At 39.7% G+C, this 22652-nt stretch overlaps 1 protein-coding gene across 1 annotated transcript; it reads right to left on the bottom strand.

Moving 5' to 3' along the window:
- Positions 1-6150: 6150 nt before the first annotated feature.
- Positions 6151-22100, bottom strand: LOC5575797 (39S ribosomal protein L47, mitochondrial). Its single transcript, XM_021851608.1, has 3 exons — positions 21895-22100; positions 21545-21827; positions 6151-6619 (listed from the first exon to the last, which is right to left on the bottom strand). The coding sequence occupies exons 1-3, from the start codon at positions 21987-21989 to the stop codon at positions 6194-6196; spliced, it is 804 nt and encodes a 267-aa protein (XP_021707300.1). The 5' UTR covers positions 21990-22100; the 3' UTR covers positions 6151-6193.
- Between the last annotated feature and the right edge of the window lie 552 nt (positions 22101-22652).

Below are 22652 nucleotides of genomic sequence, written 5' to 3'. Positions count from 1 at the left end.
TGCAGGATGAGTTTGTTTGTTTGTTTGTTTGTTTATTTGTTACATCAACAGGCAAAGTGAGGCCCCAATGATGTTGGTAGTTAAAAACATACAAATCGAGACAAGAAAGGTCAAATCTACAAATAACACATATGGAAGTCAAGAGCTAAAACTTAATCTAAAGCACATTCAAAGCCGTTGTCAGTTGTTTCGTCCAGCAAAAAAGGATGAAAATCTTCGACGTAAGAACTCACGAGTGAGATGAAAGTCGAAGATTGATGCGACTCGGTTGAAAAGTTTCAGTAATCCGTTGATCCCACCGTTAGTACTGTAGTTCGTCCGTCGGAAAGGAAGCCTTAGGAGCGAACTATTGCGGAGCAGTCGTGGTCGAGCATTCAAGTCGATTTGTTCGAGGATTGATGCGCAGTCTATTCGTCCCTGAAGCGTATCGGCGATCGTCAAAGCTCTGATTGTGTCTCTTCGCGTGCGGAGTAGCTCGAGATCTATTAGTTGGCATCTGCTCTCGTAACTAGGTAGGCGGAACGGATTCGTCCACGGTAGTTTGCGAAGCGCAAAACGTAGAAAGCGGCGTTGAACCGACTCGATTCGCTCGGCGCCGTTGTTGTATGCAGGACACCAGACTGCAGAACAATATTCCAGAGTGGAACGAACGAGGGAGCAATAAAGCGACTTTAGGCAGTAGATGTCCGTGAAGTTTTTGGCGATCCTGAAGATAAATCCAAGGGTTCTGGACGCCTTGTCTACGGTGTACGACACATGCTGCCTGAAAGACAATTGTGAGTCCATGATGACACCCAGATCTTTCACGTGGTTAACGCGTTCGATAATCGTCCCATACAGACTGTAGGCGAATAGGGTCGGCTGCTTCAGTCGTGAGAACGTTATAATTGAACATTTGACTGGGTTAACTACCATCCTATTAAGAGAGCACCAGTTAGCGAAAGCGTCAATCTGTTGTTGCAAAAAAAGGCAGTCGGTTGTAGAGCGGATCTGTAGGAACATTTTTAGGTCGTCGGCGTAAGACAAACGAGGACCTTTGATTAGCAGATGAACATCGTTGAAATACAACAGAAAGATCAACGGACCCAAATGGCTACCTTGTGGGATGCCAGAAGAAGCAGAAAAGCTACTAGATTTGAAATCGCCAATTGAAACCAATAATTGACGACCGGTGAGGTACGTCCGGAACCAACATAACAAATTGCCGCTGACACCAAGTCTGTCGAGTTTTGCGATCGCGATAGCGTGGTCCAGCTTGTCGAATGCAGCAGAGAGATCGGTGTATATGACATCCGTCTGCGTACGTTCCGTCATGCTATTAGTGATGTAGGATGTGAGGCACAGTAAATTAGTGGTAGTTGACCGGCCCGCAGTGAAACCATGCTGGTCGGGGCTGAGATACTGCTGACAGTGTGAGAGCAAAGGTTCCATAACGACAAGCTCGAAAAGTTTCGAGACGGAACACAGCGCCGCAATTCCTCGGTAGTTATTCACGTCGTGTTTACTTCCTTTTTTATGTACTGGGAACATGTATGCGGTTTTCCAGCAGGACGGAAAAGTACCACTGGAAAGCGACATTTGAAAAAGATGACGGAGAGGAACTAGCAAGTTGTCGATGTGTTTTTTCAGGAGTGCGGAGGGGACACCGTCTGGCCCCGGATTATTTGAGGATTTGAGCTTTGAAGTGGCCTTGGTGATCGCGTCGAATTGTACGTCGATAGCACTCAACGATTCACCATTCAGAGGAACATAACTGGCTGCGCGGCTTACTTGGTCCTCGGTGATGCCCTCATCGTTGAAAACGTTGGCAAATTTTTCAGCGAACAGCTGACAGATTTCTTGCGTGGTAGATGCGATTTCTCCGTTCAGCTCCATAGACGACGGAAGGCCAGATTCCTTACGTTGTTCATTTACAAATTTCCAGAAGGATTTGGGCTTATTTTTAAGTTTAAGCTCTATATCTCGCTGGTGCTGAGAGTAACATAAGCGACTTAATCTTTTATATTCGTTATTGATCCTCACATAATCGTCCCTTAGAGGAAGCGTTCGATGCTTTGTTAGTTTCCTTAAAGCGGCTCTCTTCTGCGACTTAAGTTGGCGAAGCTCTTTTGTTTGCCAGGGAGGATGTGCGTCTTGAAGATGTATGCGCTTTGGTACATGCCTGTCGATGACATATTGCGAATCTTTACTTAAATCCGCAGGCTGTCCAACAAGTTGCGCGCCAGTGGCTCATGCGCCGAGTTGTGCGCCAGCCAAAAAGTAAATAAAGATATGTCAAAATATCTCGCCGAGGAAGTGAATCACTTTTAGGGTTCAAGTCCTAAACTGGAGAGCGATCATAATTGTTTTATCGATGCAAAACATATGGAATAAAATTGTTCGTACATTCTTGTGTTTAAGTTGCAAGCGATTGAAATCGTTTTGACCGACCCACAACTCGGCGCATAATCGATCGGCGAGCAACTTATTTGGTGGTCTGCGGTTTTGAGAAAAGATTCGCAAAGTGCCCAACTAGTACCAGACCATAGCGCGTAACATTCGAAGTAAAGAGAAAGTGATCGAAATGCTAAAAATTCTCGAGAAGCTCAATATGAGAGAACATTTAAAAAAGTAGTTGCAGCGACTTCAACATCTGCAATGCTACGATGATCGGCTTTCACAAAGTTGTACGAAACAGAGGCGGGGCGATCGTCGAATTCGGATATCTGGTAGCCTTCAATAGATATCATCAACGCAGGATGATGAGCGACATCTTTTACTAAGGTGCACGGAGCCTCGGAAATTATTATGCTTTTTCTTGGAAACTCACGAAACATAGATCCAGACTACGGTTATTTTCATTGACAACGTGATTGATTTGAGTCAATGTGGCGGCACTGTAGCTATCCAACAGATTAATCGCACAGGCATGGAACGACGAGCACTCGGGGTCCGAGTAGAGGAAACCGCTGTGAGACGGTTTCCACGAAACACCAGCAAGATTGAAGTCACCGACAATGATTATTTCGTCCGTCGGGGATGCTGACTCCATCATAGAGAACACAGATTGACAGTGAGCATTAATAAGTTCGACGTCGCGCACCCGATCGGGTGCAATGTACAAGGCGCACATGTGCATGTTGAAACAGGTGAATACTCGCCAGAGTCGGGTTGTTGGAAGACCCTCTCTCCGTTACCGACTACAGGACCAGAACGACTGTGATGAACGTGGGCAGCAAGAGGCAGGACTGTAGCGGAGTTGGGTATTACTTAAGGTGTTATGAACTTAATAATACATTCATGAAGTGCATTTATTTAGGAACGCCTTAGAGTATCTAACATATTTTTGGAGGAGTTTTTGGAGCAAACGCGCATGTATTCTTGAAAGAATACATATGAAAATGAATGGAACAATAGCTGAAAAATCAGCATGGGGACTCCTGCGAGAACTCTTGTAATCTCTAAATGAATTTCTTCAACAACTGTGTAATAAGCCGCCGAGGATTTTTTTTTAAACTCCTGAACATTTCAGGAGAAAATCTTGGAGTAGTCTCTGGGATGAGTTTCAGAGTAATCCCTGTATAAATTACTGGTAAGGTACCGTGGGGCACGTGGGTAATGGATTTCGCATAGTTGGGATTCTTTAAAGCCTAGAGACTTCAAATTAAAACAAATTAGGTCGTGTATATTTTTTAGCTTGACTCCCACCAAATATAAGCAGTACGCTGAAATTTATTTTTATGTAAAATTGAAGAAAAAAGTACACTTTTTTTTAAATTGAAGAAAAAGTACACTTTTATTCGTTTTTTTTTTTCAAAAACGTCTCCTTACTTTTCACTTGCCCCACAAGTGGGGTATGAAAAAAGTTTATCGTTTAGAACAATAAATTCTAAAACTAACAGTTATATTCACGATTTCTATTACCTTTAACATTTGTTAAGGCGTCACAATGAACAATATCATAAGTAACATGTAAACAAAGAAAATTTTATTCCTGTTACTTGAATTTTCTTCTGTTCAGTTAAGTTTGTTGAAATGATTCGACAACATTATAACTGCAACATTTCCAATGTTAGTTCTTACATCATGGGACAGCAATTGCATTTCTGCTCTGTAGAATTTACACCGCTCGTTATTTGTTAAAAAAAAATGGGTAATAACTCTTCGGGAAAAAATCCAACGGAATCCTTCAATAAAGTATTTAGAAACTTTTTCATGTGGTTACACCTATACTCCATTTTTTATGTTTTGAACTACCGTTTTGATTCATATTACGGACAGCTTCAAATTCCGGACACTGTACTTTGTATGGGAAACATTTCAGACGAAATGTTTCAATATTTGCCGTTCAAAATTTCTCACTTTTGAGGCTCGTTTTAGTTACCATTTTCCATAGATATCTATGAAAATTTATAATACTTAGCTGCCTTAGACGCCTCTCTAGTGGTTTGCCGATTTCAATTAATCATTTGACTATTCTATCTACGATTTTCATGAGCTGTCCGGCAATCGAATCAAAGTGCTATCCAAAAGTTAATGGTTTAGAAGACTCGATAACGCGGTGGGATCATACAGAATGATTCATTTAATATGCTTTCTGATGAGTTATACTTCACTGAGGCCTTAAGTGTCCGTAATATGAATCAAAGATTCGAGATTTCCGTGCGTTCTCTTGTATTGGAACTTTTCAATCAACGTATTTCTTTCAATCGGCTGGCCGAAGTAAACATATTAATATCGTAATATTTGGCAAACTTTTTTTTAAAGAAATTCCATGATTTGGCCATGGTAGGGTCGATGTACCAATAGCCGCATAGCTAAGAACAAAACTTCGTATAAAATCGAAAAATAATGCTAGCGTCATTATTTTTACATCATCTGATAGCTTTTTATCTTGGTTTTGTGGGAAAAATATAAAACCTACGAAAACTCAAATGTTTGTATTTATTATCGCGTGTGCCACTATAGGAATACATGTGCCTATAGTAGCACTATTTCTAATTTCTGTTCCTATAGTAGCACTAGTATCACGGCGTCGGCAAAATACTTATCAAAACCGTATTTTTACAAAACTTTTATATTTTTCCTAAAAAGTGTGGTTCTTAAGCTTTCGTTTGATGTAAAAAAAGTTATTAGTTCATCAATTATTTCGTATAATAAAAAATAGTTTCTCTCAGTAGTGCTACTATAGGAACAATAGGTTTACTATAGGCGCAAGGGAGCTCAAATTTTAAGCATAAATATTTTTTTCGATCATTTTTTTTAGCAAAATCAAGATGTAAATCAATGGTACTTAGATAAATAGGTCCTGACCTTCATGTCAAAAAATGTTTTGAAAAGATTTATAGCAAAACGGCCGTGAAAAGTCACTAGTGCGACTATAGGGGACTGTCCACTAAGGGAACACCGACCCTAATAGCTTTTAACGCTTTGAGTGTAGTGTTTCTTGAATTATCAGCACGTTCTGTTGTTCTATGATAATTGCAAACCTTGTATACTTATAGCTACCTAAAGAGAAAACACAAATTCAATCTCTAATGAGAAACTTTTCACTTGCCCCACGTGAGTAGGAAATTTAGATATTTTTAGGTCTATGTCGAATTAATTCTAAAACTTTTTTTATTGCAGTTGACAGGTTAACAATCATTCGCTCTATTATGCAATAATGGCTGAAAAATCTCAGAAATCTCTTGCCTAACGTAATGTTCTCAATGTCCTCAAAAGTTTAAGCATGAGTTTAAAACGTTGATTCACCTATTCAGTTGAATATACCAATTATTTTCACTTACCCCATTTTCCCACTTGCCCCGCGATACCTTAGTTGGATTTTCTGAAGCAAGTTCTCTAAGTATGCTTCGAAAAAATTCTGAAGGAGAAACTGAAAGTATTCCAGAAGAAATCTCTGCAAAAATCACTACTATTGAAGCTTTCGAGGAATCTGAGAAGACATTTCTGAAGAAGATATGTAATAATCGCGTGAAAATCTGAAGGATTCTCTGGAGTCTTTAAAATTTTGCACAAGTTTTTATTGCAAGCAGAAAAAGTTACTTTGCAGAATATTTTGAAATATTATTTAGACTTGCATTAAAATAGTGACATAAAAAGAGACCTGCTATCAGTCCAGATATCCGGATGTTCGGATTGTTAAAGACAATGAATTACCCAGAAATATTTGAATTAATATGCATTTACTTACCATTCGATTAACTGTTGTTCACACCTTACTCGAGTCATAATTACCTCGAATTTTATCGTACTTCACCAGTTTATCAATGTCGACCGACGGGTACTTTTCAGCAATTGCAGCTCGATCCATGTTGGGGTAGCGTTTCAACAAACCCATAACTTCGTTGCGATCGCGATTCCTCTGCTTCCTCTTAACGTTGTACAGCTTCTCCCGGTACAGTCGCAGGAATTTATGCACCGCCGTTCCCCGATAGTAGAACTTGTGCTTTTCATTCCACTTTCGGTTAGCGTACTTCGGAATGACGTGTTCGAACATCCGGTAGTAGAATTTTAAACCCAGCTGGTTGGTTACAAGTTTGCCCGGACGTTCTCCTGTTTCGCCGGTTTCGAGTTCGTGATAGGCACGGTTCCGCTCCCGGACGATATCCTCCAGATTTTTCATGGATTCATTAACCTGCAACAAATGAAGCATGCAATTGATATGAGAATAAAAAAACATAATACAGGGTGGCCACTCCAAATCGAAAAACAAAATCTCAAGTTCTCCCTATAATTTCATTAAAATTTTCTGGGAGATAAAACACCAAAGTTATGCGTGAAAGACATTAGAATTCAGTGCAAAATTTAAAACTGTTGTTCTGTTTTCTCTATTAGAAACAAGAATCAAACTTAATTCCAGAAGTTTTATGTAACTAGAATCTTTTGTAAATGTCTAAAAGATTGGTCTAAAAAACAGGAACAAAAAACACAAAAAGAAACCTAACATAACCATGATATAAGAGTTTGATGCTTCATATAATTTGACCAGCCATTTCTCTAAGACTATGTGGGATGTATTCCGGACCGAGAAAGAATTGTTGATCGATTTAATAAAATTCTTAATAACTTTCTATATTAACCCTCTAATACCCAACCCCGCGTTTAGACGGGGTACACTTTGCAATTTTGTGTATTTTTTCGTAGCTCGGAAATCAAAATGATTTTATTTTTGGCTTAAACCTTAGAACATAACACGCATATAAGGGAAGTTTTTTATGACTTTTGAATTATTTTGTATTTTTGAAAAATGTTTGAAAATTTGTATTTTGATATAACTTGCCTGTAAATGCCTGAGGTTAATTTAACGTGTAATATAAAAAATCGTATCTTTAATATTTTTCCACAATCAACCTATCACAGAAGAAGAGCCTCATGGTATTGAAATAAATTCAAACCTGTTTTTCCGTTAGTTACACGGAAAGTAAAATATGCCCCAGAAAACAATAAAAATTAAATATTTTCAAAAGTACCGTAAAAATTTGTAATTTAATATTGCCAAAAAATCAGTAATCAGGAGAGGCTGAAAAATGAAAAAGGATAGGGGATTCTACCCCATTACCCCGAATGCCAACACCCCAAATTCCATTACCTCGAATGTACCATTACCCCGAATTCCATCACCCCGAATGCTATTTCCCCGATTTTTTTTTACAATTTACAATGATATTGACATGATGATATTGATGCCATTTCCCCATGATATTGGAATTCGGGGTGATGGCTCGTTCGGGGTTTTGGAATTCGGAGTAATGACGTTCATATTTAGATCGAAAATAAAAAAATGGGTTTTAGAGGGTTAACTTATAAACTATAATATCAGAACGACACTGAATGACAATGACACTGACATACAACACGTTGATAACGAGGTGTGCGCAAATAGGTCCACAACAACTATTGCCTCGAAGATTTTCAGGAGTTCAATAAGTATTTTTTTGGACATCCTAACCAACTATTCCGTTTAAAATTCCTTCAAGAGTTCATCCTAGATTTTTTTAACGATAACCACAGACATTACTTCAAAGAGAAGGAGTTACTCCAAAGATACTTTCAAAAAGTTCAGAAAATCCAGAATTCTCCAGGAATTTATTCGAATATCCTTCCATAAATTTACTAACGACTTCTTCTAAGATTCCAGTTCAGAACATATTCAAGAATTAAGCCAGTAATTTCTGCAGAAAGCCCCTCAACAATAACACCTTTAGCGCATGACGGCTCACCATAGTAGCATGTCCGAAACAACTTGAAACTATTGAGAACCAGAGTTACAGGTCCAAAGCCCTGATAAAGGTGGATGGTAATGATGGCTATGACCGAGGTCATCATGTAAAGAACAAACGGACAATGCTGTATCGTGTCAGCGCCGATGAGGCAGCCCCTCTAGCACGATGTAGGTAGCGCAACCCTAGTTAGGTGGCCTATTGAAGACTCTAAACCAACCAAGAAAGGCAAAAGTAGAGCAAACGGATTTTACGGCAACAGACCCGGCCACGAATAAAGGACAACGATTGGAAAGTTGTTGTGCGGAATGTCGGTGTGAACGTGACAGCTATCCAGGAAATATGCTGGCCAAAAACCGGAAAACGTGAATTCCGAGCAGTGGATCCCATTGCCAAACCTTCATTCAAGTACCACGTCTACATCAGCGGCGGCGACTGAGCAGAACGTGGAGTTGGCTTCACAGTGATTGGGAAGCAGATGAAGCGAGTTATTCGGTGGAAACCGGTAAGCGACCGAATCTGTGTGTTGAAAAGGAAATTCTTCAATTACAGCTTGATCAGCATATATGCGTCGACGAACGATAAGCCCGATGACATGGAGGATAAGTTCTATGAGAGCATAGGAAAAGCCTACGAAAAGTGCTAAAAGCAAGATGTCAAGATAGTAATCGGCGACGCAAATGCGCAGATAGGGAAAGAAGATAATGGCCTGCGGCTAGTAACCTTCGCTGCTCAGTATGTACTTCGCACGCAATAATATCCGCAAACACACCTGGCGACACCCGAGTGGCGTTGCCTGCTCCCAAATAGATCACGTGCTGGTTGATGGACGACATTTCTCAGATGTCATGGATGTCATGACCTTCCGAGGTCATAGTACCGACTCAGATTATTATCTCATTATAACTAAAATACGGGTGCGGTTATCCAGCGTCACGAGTTCCAGAACTAACAGAACGCTGCGCTTCAATATTCAACGCTTGTCGACTGATGGGCTTGCTGCACAGTTCTGCCAGCAGCTAGACGAGCAGTTGGGAAGAATCAACGTTTCTGAAAATTTCGACAGCTTGTGGAACCCTATCCACGAAGCTGTGACTTGAACGGCGCGAGAAGTGATTGGCACTAGTCAACGACGAAGACGAAACGACTGGTTCGAAGAAGAGTACCAGAAAGTGGCATACGTAAAGACTGTCGACAGAAGCAGTATGCTTGTGGCCAGAACCCAACAGAACAGAGAGCGGTACTGGACAGCGAGAGTTGAAGAAAAGCGAATCCACCGTTGAAAGGAAGAAAAAAAAGTACAAAGACAGTGTGGTAGCTGAAGCGCAAGACAGCATAAAGCGAAAAATACTGTACCAGTGTTCACCATGTGCAATGATCGAGAAGCGAATTTACTGACCGACAAAACGGCGATGGCTGCTCACCGATCATATGAACTGACGAACTGTAAGGCTGCTGGAAATGATGAGATCCTGATCGAGTTTCTCAAGCACGAAAGTAAGCTGCTTTACCATTCGATCCACCGAGTACTTCTGAAGGTATGGGAGGACGATGAAATGCCCACCGGCTGGTTGGATGACCTTATACGCCTAATGTACAAGAAAAGGCACAGATTGTAGTGTGCCAATTACAGAGGATTTACCCTACTGAATTCGGCGTACAAAATACTGTCGCACATCCTATTTAACAGACTGAGACCGCTCGAGGAGTCGGCGAATACCAAGCTGGTTTTCGTGTAGGCCGCTCGACAAGTATAGCTACAAGTTATATATAACTATACGACGGGAGTATAGCTTGTAGACTGATCATCTGTTTATTGGAGTGGCGATTCCCTAACCTCAAATCTACCTTTTCCACAAATAGAAATTCTTGACTTTCCGCAATAAATTTGCATCTATCAAGTGAAGTTTTGTTAGAAAGGAAGATTCCAATCATTTACTTTTTGCTTTATGATTTCAATTTCCCGAAAAAGGCATTTTTAGATGCGTCATCATTCATTTCATTTTATTTATTTATTTGACGTCAAGCATTTTGTAGACCATTCTAAATTACATTGTGTTCTTAATATCTATGTGTTTATATATTATAAATTTGTTGAGTATACTCGATTCATAATACATTCCTCAGTTACTATTGTTTTGTATATCAAAAAAGTATTTTTTCAGTTTTGTTCGAGACATGTTAACATCAATCATTTCACAATGCTGATTATATATAGTCATCATCTGATTCAACGGACTAAATTTAGCGTAGTTCGTGCGATGATGACCTACTGTGAACAAGTAACGATTGCGTAAGTGACGAGTTGGAGTATAAAAATTCAGTTTTGAACGTATATCAGCAGAATCAATGCGCTGTGAAACAATATCGTTAACAAAAGAAACCATAGCATAATCACGACGCACTTTCAGTGATTTCATATTGATAAGCATGCATCGTGTGGAAGTTCATATTGATAAGCATACATCGTGGAAGTACTGACCAGCCTAAATTACGTAGTGCGTATAATAAAAACTGCTTTTGTATCGATTCTATACGTTCTTCATGTTTTTTTGTGTAAGGTGACCAAACAATACTACAATATTCTAATATTGATCTTACATATGCAACATAAAGTATTTTTAATGTGTAAGGATCACGAAAGTGTTGGCCAAATCGTTTTATGAAATTGAGCATATTTCCTGCTCTATGAATTATTGCATTATAGTGATCTACAAATCTCGCGTAACATTACCAAAGGACCCATGTACAAATGAGAGATTCTCTCCTCTCTCGTTCTCTTTTGATTATAACAGTGGAATACTAAAGATTTTGGGAAGTTTTTCATTATAGATCGAAAGTCAATTTCCTTGACTAGCGTTTCATACAAAAAAAGCAACAGAAGAGATTAATGTGACTCAGTTATTCATGAAAGAGAAAGTAAACAAAGAGAGCCTCTCAATGTTAGATACGTCCTTTAGTAATGTTACGCGAGAAATGATAGTTTTGAGTCTAAGATAACTCCTAAGTCTCTTATTTTATCACATTTTTTTACATGTTTGTTTCCTAAAACAATAGACATATTTGGTGTGGTTCGTTTTCTGCTATAACTTATGAGGTTACATTTTTTATATTCAATTCCAATAAACTTTTGCAGCACCACGTGTAGAAAATTTGTATCCCATTCTTAAAAACATTATGATCGTCATCATTCTTTATTTCTAAAAATAGCTTCATGTCGTCAGCATATATAAGGACCCTCAGTTTGTTTAGAATATAAGAAACGTCATTAACATATAAAATAAAAAGAAGAGGGCCTAAGTGTGAGCCTTGAGGTACTCCAGATGTAACATGTATTGGATTTGATCTTTTCCCATTGAATTTTACTATTTGCTGACGGTCGTTTAAATAGGACTTGATCCACTTAAGGAGACTCATTTCGATTCCCATTTTTTCAAGCTTGAAAGTCAACATTGGAATGTCAAGTTTATCAAATGCTTTACTAAAGTCAGTGTAAAGAGCTTCTACGGAGTAACCTTTATCCATTGCACTCAGTGAGTAACTTACAAATTCCAGAAGGTTCGTAGTGGTCGAACGACCTTTGAAAAAGCCGTGTTGAGCGTTTGTTATACGATTTTTTATTTGGGTAAACATATTTTTGTTTACAATTAACTCGAAAAGTTTTGGAATACATGACATAATAGCAATACCGCGATAATTTCGAATGTCCGATTTCTTACCTGATTTATATAGGGGGAGATCCCCCAGTACCGGACACTTAAGTCACTAAATTCATAATTCGAAAAATATTGATTTTATGGGCTCGTGTTACCCATTTATGATAAATATTATCATTTTTGTAGTGTACAAAAATAAATTTGAACATATAAATATGAATTTTGACATTACGTTTTGATGATGTATTTTAGTACCAAATTGATCGATCTTGAAAGGTGGCACCCAATACCGGACACGATCTGGAAATGCCTCGAATTCTATAAATTTGAACATCATTGAATGTGTACACTATAGGAACAGTTTATAATTACCAATACAATGCATTTGCAACATTTACAAGAATAATGTGAGTTTTTCTTAGTTTGCAAGACGCCTATCAAAAACCTCTTGCATATATGATGAAAAATAGCACATTTTACGATGTTGTTCTGAATGTTCATTCTTCTTAATTTTATTGCATGTTTGATACCATGATCGACGGAACCCATGAAAAATGAAAGTATTTTGAGACACTGATGCAATAATTACAAAGATTTCATATAACAAATCAAGCTGTCCGAAACTGAGGGACAGGAGGTACTTAACCAAAATTGTAATTTGTCCATATTTACTTCAATTATGCTACAAAATACATTCATACTATCAATTAACGATTATGTTCGATCATGCTTGCGGGATCCAAAGTATTTTTTCATATTCAAAATAATTACTAAATAGGCTCACAATTAAGAAAATACGTCAATTTTTTAAATATTTTCAAACTTTACTACTTTTTTAAAAAAGCATGCATATTTCAAGGATGTGTTATTCTACGCAAACATTAGTCTACATAAGAGCTTTCTTTTCTACTAATACAACATCTTGATTGGACCATGATTTCTCATTGTTTCGACTTTGTCCGGTATTGGGTGCTGTCCGGCACTGGGGGATCTCCCCCTATTGGTATGAGGAATGATTTTTTCCATACCTTTGGAAATTGGCCAATTTGAAGAGACATATTGAATAACCAAAATAATGGAGTTGTGAGTTCACTTGCTAAGTTTTTAATGAATCCGGGTGGAATTTCATCTGGCCCTGATCCTTTAGTGGCGTCCAAATTTTTAAGACCAAACAAAATGTCTAGAACATTTATAGAATTAACGCCAACATCACTCGGAAAGTCAGCAAAATGTGAAAAGTAAGAATAATCTCGATCATTTTCCGAAAATGTAGAATAATTTTCTTGAAATTTTTTTTGCGAAAAGATTGCAAATATCTTCAGAATTACTTCCTATTTTTTCATCCAAAGTCATTGTTGATGGAAAGTTGCACGATTTGAGTTTAGTTTTAACGTAATTGAAAAAAATCTTTGGACATGACTTTATTTCATTTTCAGTTTTTATGTTGTACTCGGTAAGTGCTGTAGAAATGGCTAAATTGAGTTGGTCGCAAATAACCAAATATTTTTCTAAATCGTCTGTTTTTTTATATCTTCCGTAAACTTTGTGAGCTTTTTGTTTTCGATTTTTCAAATTTCTGATTTGCTTGTTGAACCAAATTGGATTTTTTGAGTTGTGATTCCTTCGTCTCTTCTTAACAGGTACTTCCTCCCTAATGGTTTCCCACAATAAATTGTAAAAGATTTCTATTGCACATTCAATATTACTTTGATTTCTCAAAACAGATTGCCAATTTGCGTTATCTAATTTTAGTCTAATATTAGTATAATTGGCTCTACTATAATCGAAAATATTCTCATACATATATTCGTGAGGAGTATGATAAATATGCATAAACATAGAATATTCTATTGCCGTGTGAAACGCTTCATTTTTCCATAATGGTGAAATTGACTCACTTACACAGAAATCTTCATGCATATTTGTCAATAAAAAATCTAAGTAACAGTTTTGTTTATTTTTTACGTGATTTATTTGATTAAGGCCTAAGGATGCAGTTTTGTCAAAAATAAATTGCAAAGTTACATTATCGCCAACAACAGGGAGTAGAATACTCTCGTTTTCAAAATCAGGAATGAAATCTGCATTACGTTGATTGAAATCGCCATAAATATGCACCTTGTTTTCGGGAGGAAGTTGAGTTATGATTTCTTCTGCTATCAGGAAAAAACTCTCGTATGTTGACTTACAAGCCTGATCTGGGGGAAAGTAAACTGATACAAAAATATGAGTTTCATTATCAATATTTGATTTAATCCACACATGCTCAAATTCTTTAAATTTAGGTGTAGCAATGATTTCAGAACTGAAATTTGATGATATTGCAACGACGACTCCTCCGCCCGATCTTCTTTGTGTTAAAAGTAAGTCACGATCATTGCGAAATACGTAGTAATTGCTACCAGAAATTTCTTCACTTTTCACATCATCATTCCAACTTGTTTCTGTTCCCAAAATGATTGAGTACGATGAACTTAATATATTTTTATGAATTTCATTAATTTTAAAAGCACTTTTCATGCGATTAAAGTTCTGACAATAGATTAAACTTTCAGTTGGCTGTGTTTCAGAAGAAATTATTGGTAGTTCGTTATTTAAGTCTGTTAAACCATATGATGAATTGTCATTATTATTTGTTGCCAAGTCCTGATTAGTTTCACCGGGTTGAATTGAATTATTTTCTGCCTCTGAGGGGTCCGTCAATTCCGTAGAAAACATTTCATTTATTTAGTTAACATCTACACAGATAACACTGAATCAACAATTTCACGCCACAATACTCGGTTCGTGGCCGCATCTCTCCATCCTCGGTTCTGCCCCACGCTCGCCAAATCGATACGCACTTGATCCGCCCAACTAGCTCGCTGCGCTCCACGCCTTCTTGTACCAACCGGATCCGAAGCGAACACCATCTTTGCAGGGTTGCTGTCCGGCATTCTTGCAACATGCCCTGCCCATCGTATCCTTCCAGCTTTGGCCACCTTCTGGATACTGGGTTCGCCGTAGAGTTGGGCGAGCTCGTGGTTCATCCTTCGCCGCCACACACCGTTCTCCTGCACACCGCCGAAGATCGTCCTAAGCACCCGACGTTCGAAGACTCCAAGTGCTTGCAGGTCCTCCTCGAGCATCGTCCACGTTTCATGCCCGTAGAGAACTACCGGCCTTATGAGCGTTTTGTACATGGTACATTTGGTGCGGGCATGAATCTTTTTTGACCGCAGCTTCTTCTGGAGCCCATAGTAGGCCCGACTTCCACTGATGATGCGCCTCCGTATTTCGCGGCTAACGTTATTGTCAGCCGTCAGCAAGGATCCAAGGTAGACGAACTCGTCGACCACCTGGAAAGTATCCCCGTCTATCGTAACACTGCTACCTAGGCGAGCCCTGTCACGCTCGGTCCCACCAGCTAGCATGTACTTTGTCTTGGCCGCATTCACAACCAGTCCAACTTTTGCTGCCTCGCGTTTCAGGCGGGTGTACATGTCTGCCACCTTTTCAAATGTTCGACCGACGATGTCCATATCATCCGCGAAGCAAACAAATTGACTGGATCTCGTAAAAATCGTACCCCGGCTGTTAAGCCCGGCTCTTCGCATAACACCTTCTAGCGCAATATTGAACAAAGGCACGAAAATCCATCACCTTGTCGTAGTCCCCGGTGGGATACAAACGAACTGGAGTGTTCGCCTGAAACCTTCACACAATTTTGCACACCCTTCATCGTCGCTCTTATCAGTCTCGTGAGCTTCCCGGGAAAGCTGTTCTCGTCCATGATTTTCCTTAGCTCTACGCGGTCGATACTGTCGTATGCCGCCTTGAAATCGATGAAAAGATGATGCGTTGGGACCTGGTATTCACGACATTTTTGGAGGATTTGCCGTACAGTAAAGATCTGGTCCGTTGTCGATCGGCCGTCAACGAAGCCGGCTTGATAACTTCCCACGAACTCGTTTACTACAGGTGACAGACGACGGAAGATGATCTGGGATAATACTTTGTAGGCCGCATTTAGAATGGTGATCGCTCGAAAGTTCTCACAATCTAACTTGTCGCCTTTCTTGTAGATGGGGCATATTACCCCTTCCTTCCACTCCTCCGGTAGCTGTTCTGTTTCCCAGATTGTGCCTATCAGCTGGTGCAGACAAATGGCCAGCCTCTCCGGACCCATCTTTATGAGTTCAGCTCCGATACCATCCTTACCAGCAGCTTTATTGTTCTTGAGCTGGTGAATGGCATCCTTAACCTCCCTCAACGTGGGGGCTGGTTGATTTCGCAGTACTGACGAAGGCATTTCCTCCGTTGTCCCGTCCTTCACTGCCTGTGCTCTCAGCGCCATTCAGGTGCTCATCGAAGTGCTGCTTCCACCTTTCGATCACCTCACGCTCGTCCGTCAGAATGCTCCCATCCTTATCCCTGCACATCTCGGCTCGCGGCACGAAGCCGTTGCGGGATGCGTTGAGCTTCTGATAGAACTTACGCGTTTCTTGAGACCGGCAAAGCTGTTCCATCTCCTCGCACTCAACTCAATCGATTCTCGACACTGGACTCTCTCAGGTGAACGATATTACGAACTGCAATGGACGTCTGAAATGCGACATTTCGTCTGTAACTGATACTCAACCGGGAGTTAAGAACAATGCGAAACAGGCTTCGAAAAGTCCGTAAAAAGTACTTCAAGCACCGATCAGCAGAGACTGCTTCTCTCTTGAGAGTGGAAAAGGTGGAAAACCTATATGATGAACTGCGAACAACCGCATTTCGGAATTACATCAGACGCCTGGAATCCGACTTCAAGCACGACCCCTTTTCGTTCTGGTTTTTCGTTAAAAGCAGGAAGCACGGTCATGGAGTTCCGTCGGACATGGTTTACCGCAGCTGTAAAGATCCGAGATACCGCAAACTTCTTTGCGTCGTTCAAACTGCTTCTGACAGTTCCATCCATCTACCTCGCCTGGAAGTATCAACAGCGCTGGCAGATGCTGGGCCGGATCGCCTTCCTCCTGTTTTCTTTGAACAGTGTGCGTCTTTGCACTCGTTACCAGCATCGATTATTTTCAACAAGTCGTTAGGGACCGTTCAAATATTACGTAACCCAACAGGGAGAGGGAGGGGGTCTTACATAGTGTTACGGTTCATACAAAAATTTAAAATTTTCCATACAAAAGCTGTTACGTGGGGGAGGAAGGGGGTCTAAAGTTGGCAAATTTTGCGTTACGTAATATTTGAATGAATCCTTATTGGACGGCATTTTTCCTGATGCGTGGAAGATTGCATCCATTACGCCCATTCACAAAAGTGGCAGTATTCACAATGTCGAGAATTATCGCCTAATCTCAATACTAAGCTGCTTGGGTAAGGTACTTGAGAAAATAGTTCATGAAGTTTTTTACCGCTCCGTCCGACATGTGATATCTGATAGTCATCATGGATTCATGAGAAACCATTCAACGACTACAAATCTCATGACATTTGCGAACAAATTGACTAAGAGGATCGAAAAGAAGTAGCAGGTTGGCGCAGTTTACGTTGATTTATCCAAAGCTTTCGACAAAGTGCCTCACACGTTAGCTGTGGAGAAAATGCGCCACATTGACTTGCCCGATTGGATCATAAACTGGACGTCATCGTACATAACTAATCGTAAGAGTTACGTAAAAATTAGAGACGCATATTCCGATACCTTCACGTTTCCTCCAAAGTCCCACAAGGCAGCCACCTTGGCCCATTAATTTTCATAATTTTCGTCAACGACATCTGTAGTCTTCTGCGCTGTGATTGTTTGATGTTCGCGGATGACTTAAAAATCTACCGTACCGTTCTGTCACCGTTAGACTGCTGTGCTCTTCAGAAAGATCTGAACATGGTTTTGGACTGGTGCGAAAGGAATGGAATGCAAGTGAACTTCGCGAAATGCAAGGTTATATCCTACAGTCGTCAGCGCTCTCCATTCTTCTTCCCGTACATATTCGACAGTGAACAATTAGAACGTGTCAACAAAATTCGGGATCGCGGCTTCGTTATTGACTCTAAAGATAAGTTTAACGAGCATATCACTAGTACACTCAAAAAAATCCAAACGTCATTGCTACGTGAAAAATCATGTAGATCATTCCAAACTTTTAGGGGAAAGGTATTCAATATCGGCAGATAGAGATATGTTTACCAAATTAAGTGTAATTGTGGTAACATTGTGCTAAAAGATTATGTAGCCGGCGGGACTTGAACCCACAATTTCCATTATGTACACGGACGCATTACCAATTATACTACAGCTACGCTACGGTAAACTGAAGTATTTGGCTAATGACCTTTGTAGCATCCCCAAGCCCCACAATCTTACTAGTCCAATATCCACACTTATCCCTCACCATATCTCTATCTGCCGGCATTGAATACAGTCGGTGTGAGAAAACGCAACACTATTGTACCTACATCCCCATATGATCGCACGGGTTGTCGATTCGGCTGAGGAATAGGTGCGTGGCTGCTGCCGTACACACTGACCAACGACGGCTATGATACATCCGTATCAAAGGGGTTTACTCTTCTCTTTTTTATTTTCGACTTTTGCAGTCAGCTATTTTTACTTTTTAGGGGAAAGGTATTCAATATCGGCAGATAGAGATATGTTTGCCAAATTAAGTGTAATTGTGGTAACATTGTGCTAAAAGATTATGTAGCCGGCGGGACTTGAACCCACAATTTCCATTAATTGTTAATTAATTGGAAATTGTGGGTTCACACACCGACTGTATTCAATGCCGGCAGATAGAGATATGGTGAGGGATAAGTGTGGTATATTGGACTAGTAAGATTGTGGGGCTTGGGGATGCTACAAAGGTCATTAGCCAAATACTTCAGTTTACCGTAGCGTAGCTGTAGTATAATTGGTAATGCGTCCGTGTACATAATGGAAATTGTGGGTTCAAGTCCCGCCGGCTACATAATCTCTTAGCACAATGTTACCACAATTACACTTAATTTGGCAAACATATCTCTATCTGCCGATATTGAATACCTTTCCCCTAAAAGTAAAAATAGCTGACTGCAAAAGTCGAAAATGAAAAAGAGAAGATCATTCCAAATTCATTTTACCTCCACTTCACCTGACTAAGATAAAGATCACTAAACCATTCATACACGGGAAAAAATTCTGTGGTAATAATTACTATTGTAGCTGACTACGCCCATTCTTGAAACTATCATGGAATTTTAGACCAATTTACTATGTTTACGGTACATCCCACCATATAACTGGACATTGACAGAAATAATTTACAACAATCTGATTTCGACTACAAACATGGTGTGAAATCAAGCGCATTTCTGGTCTGCTGAAATATTGTTATCCGGTGCGAGCGCTAAGTTAATCCCCTGAAATAGTAGTTCTTACCGCACAATTTTTTGCGTGACCTACCAAATAGTGACTCGGTAATGTTTACTGAGATTACTATCGCACTTACGTGGAATTCACGTAGTGGCCTAAGTCACTTTGACATCTGCTTAGTGTACGGCATTCGGTGTTGAGCTCAAATCCTAAGGTTCATTCAAATATTACTTAACGCAAATTGCCAATTTAGACCCCCTCCTTCCCCACCGTAAACAGCTTTTTATGGAAAATTTTAATTTTTGTATGGACCGTAACACTATGTAAGACCCCCCCTCCCATGTTAGCGTTACGTAAATTTGAACGATCCCTAAGATGGCGCTTGCTTGATTTTTGAAGAACTTCAGAAGCAGCTGCGGCTTTAAACACTGTGTAAGATTGATTTCAAGGTAAATATGCTTTGAATAGTGATGAATCCCTGCATTGCTTCATATTTTCACGCGAAGGCTACAGTAAGACAGACCAAACTCACAAAATTGAGGAAACAGGATTCAAAATGCTCAGATTAACAATAAAAGTAGCACAATCTTTAAGTTTGTTTACATTTTCCAATTGTGAATTAGTTTTCTTCCAAAGCCTATTAGAAATAAGATTGGTCTTCATTACAGTTAAATTTAATGCAAAACCATCTAGGTCCTACTGAAACGCTTCGTAAAGGCTATCGGAAAATCCACGTAGCTCTTAAGTTTAGCGACGGTGGAATGGAGCAATGCACGAGTTCACTATCTGACGTTTGAGCGGTGCCGTGTTATTTACGTGATCATGGCAACGAGTGAATTCGGCACCACTCAAACGTCAAATTAGTGAACTCGTGCATGGACCGATGCACGAGTTCACTATTTTGACGTTTGAGCGGTGCCGAATTCACTGGTTTCCATGGTCACATAAATAACACGGCACCGCTAAAACGTCAAATAGTGAACCCGTGCATTGGTCCATAGGTCCATGGACGAACTTCCAAAGTTCATGCGTTCATCCTGGGCTACCTATGATTTACGTAAGAGCTACGTGAAAAGTGCGATGGAAAAAAATCACTCCGTCATTGAAATTTGTACGCGTCGTTGATGATTGTTGCTAATTCATTTCACGGATTCGAATCAAAGAAAATCAGTTGGTTTTGCACTGACACAGCTGAAAAAGTATCAGCATACTTTATGCATATTAGCGCGTAGAGTGATACTTTTTCAAATCAATATAAACTATCAAGACTGGGTTTTATCACTTTGAAATGCAAGCTGAAAAGTCATCATTGTTGCCAAAACGAATGACGGGCTACTTAGCCTTAAAAACTCTTTTTTGCTCCTTGGTGTGTAGCACGTCGTCTACCGTGGTCCAATCCCATCAAATTACCGATCGTTGCCAACTAATCGACTTAGAAACGTTAGCGAACCGTAGAAAAAAAATTATTCGTGTTTGACCTGATTATGAATCGTATTGACTGTAATTATTTGTTAGGTAATATTTGTTTTTATAATCCTGTGCGCACTACTCGCAACCGTTCTTTTTTGTGGATTCCTACTCGACGGGAGGGGGACCGACGCGTGGAGGGAGACCGATGGCTAGCCATAACCCACTTAAATACCTCAGGCAACAGATTTTTTTATCGTGTTCAGATATTCACTTCACGGAATGATACAATAATGCGAGTATGTTGTGAAAAAATGAAGCAATTTGGTGCAGCCGTCTTTGAGTAACCAGCATTTAACTCTTAAAAACCTCATATGTGCTCATATTGTAATTTTCAGATTTCTCCAAGAATACTGAACCGATTTGTATTATTTTTTCAGAGTAGCTCCTTATTACTTGGCATTGTATAGTACATATTTTATTTTTTTGATAAATTGATCAAAAACAAATTGGCTGCCAAAGACATTTTATATTGAGAATGTCGGTCCCCCAAGGAACATCGGACTATTTTTAAAACTTGATCAGCAATGATTAATATCGACACGGATTCTTAGTTTTTTTTTTGAAATCTTGTGAAAAATTGGTGCAAAAAAATCAAGAAACAAAAAAGTTATCACGATTTGAATATTTGTTTAGCGGTAATAAATGAAGCTGCCGGTAGACAATTCTCGACTCGAGTGAAGTGACTCGCCGTGTAAATCAAATGGAGAGTCACTTCGCTCGAATCGAGTATTGTCACCTCGCTATACGAGACCGACAATTCTCACCTCACGCCACTCGTGGAATAAACCCAATTTTCCCGACCTTTTCACGGTGATTTCAAATTTCAGCGGTTTTTCCGCAAATTCCCGACCGGGTGGCCACCCTGAAAGCACCTATTACCATTTTACCTTATCAAGCCGCTCGGGACTGGGAAATAGTTCCATCTTTTCCTCGCATTCATGTTCCATGGTCATCAGCATGTTCCGTTCCTTCAGAAGCACGAACCAAAGTTTATGCAAATCCACATTCGACTTGATTCGCAGCTCGTCTTTATTCCACGCCCGACCATGTTTAACTTCATTTTCGCCCCAGTTTTTCTTGTCGTCGAAGAAATCCATCAAATCGAAACGGTTGCTCGAAACGGAGAAGCTTTTGGCCATTTGTATGGAGGCCGGAGTCGCACTCGAAAGCCTGTGAGAGTACACAAGTTGGTAGTGATGTAATCAAAACATTGTGTGCAGCGTGATGAATAACTTACAGGCTTCCATTATAATGAAGTATACTGGTCCGAACAACATTATATATGTTTCCCACTTGCTTTGAGGCAACCAAAACTCTGTTCAGCACGTTCATTATTACAAAATTTTAGCAAAATTCTAAACTTCTAAAACACACATGCCGAATGCGGCAATCTTTTTTCAATGATCTGAGCTTGTCAAATGTCAAAGCAGGAGAACAACAACTACTGTTTACTTTTTTAATCATCGTCATCAATGATGCACGGAAAAACAAAAGTACTCAATATTAGGTATTTTTACTCAAAATTTAGTACACTGTTTTAACAGTGTTTTTTTGCCAAATCTCGCATAACCTGTGATCTCACCCTAAAAGCCATTGGTAACCGAGTGTTCAACACAACTTCGTGCACATTTTTGCTGTAGGGATTATCATGTATTTTGGACAGGCTAAAGATATGTCTGGAAACGGCGATCGATTAACTGCATAAGATTCTAATATTTTATTACGTTATGATACTTATATGCTTAACGTCTCACTGTACTTTGTTTCTAGGGTGAAAAAATCAGAGGGGGTTGTGTACAAGACACGACCGCATGACGTTAACTCGCCAAGTGATTTTCTGCATTTGAATTTTAGTCGATTGTCATAGTTGCAGCCTTCCTTTTGTTCAAACTCTAACATAATATCGTGATGGTCGCAACATTTTAGATTTTAAATTGACACCCAGTATATCCAGCTTTTTAAAAACGCTAATGGCTGCCGCAAGCAGGCTGGCTT

Source organism: Aedes aegypti, chromosome 3, assembly GCF_002204515.2.
Source record: "Aedes aegypti strain LVP_AGWG chromosome 3, AaegL5.0 Primary Assembly, whole genome shotgun sequence".
Taxonomy (NCBI): domain Eukaryota; kingdom Metazoa; phylum Arthropoda; class Insecta; order Diptera; family Culicidae; genus Aedes; species Aedes aegypti.
Note: the sequence above shows the minus strand (reverse complement) of the source record. Positions and strands in the feature narration are given on the sequence as shown.

What these genes read in the sequence shown, in the direction of transcription:
- LOC5575797 (XM_021851608.1), bottom strand. Translation starts at nt 21,989, where the DNA reads ATGAACGTGCTGAACAGAGTTTTGGTTGCCTCAAAGCAAGTGGGAAAC. An exon ending in CTTCATTATAATGGAAGCCT is followed by an intron (nt 21,828 to 21,894) that starts GTAAGTTATTCA and finishes GTACTCTCACAG; the next exon opens with GCTTTCGAGTGCGACTCCGG. An exon ending in GTCCCGAGCGGCTTGATAAG is followed by an intron (nt 6,620 to 21,544) that starts GTAAAATGGTAA and finishes CATTTGTTGCAG; the next exon opens with GTTAATGAATCCATGAAAAA.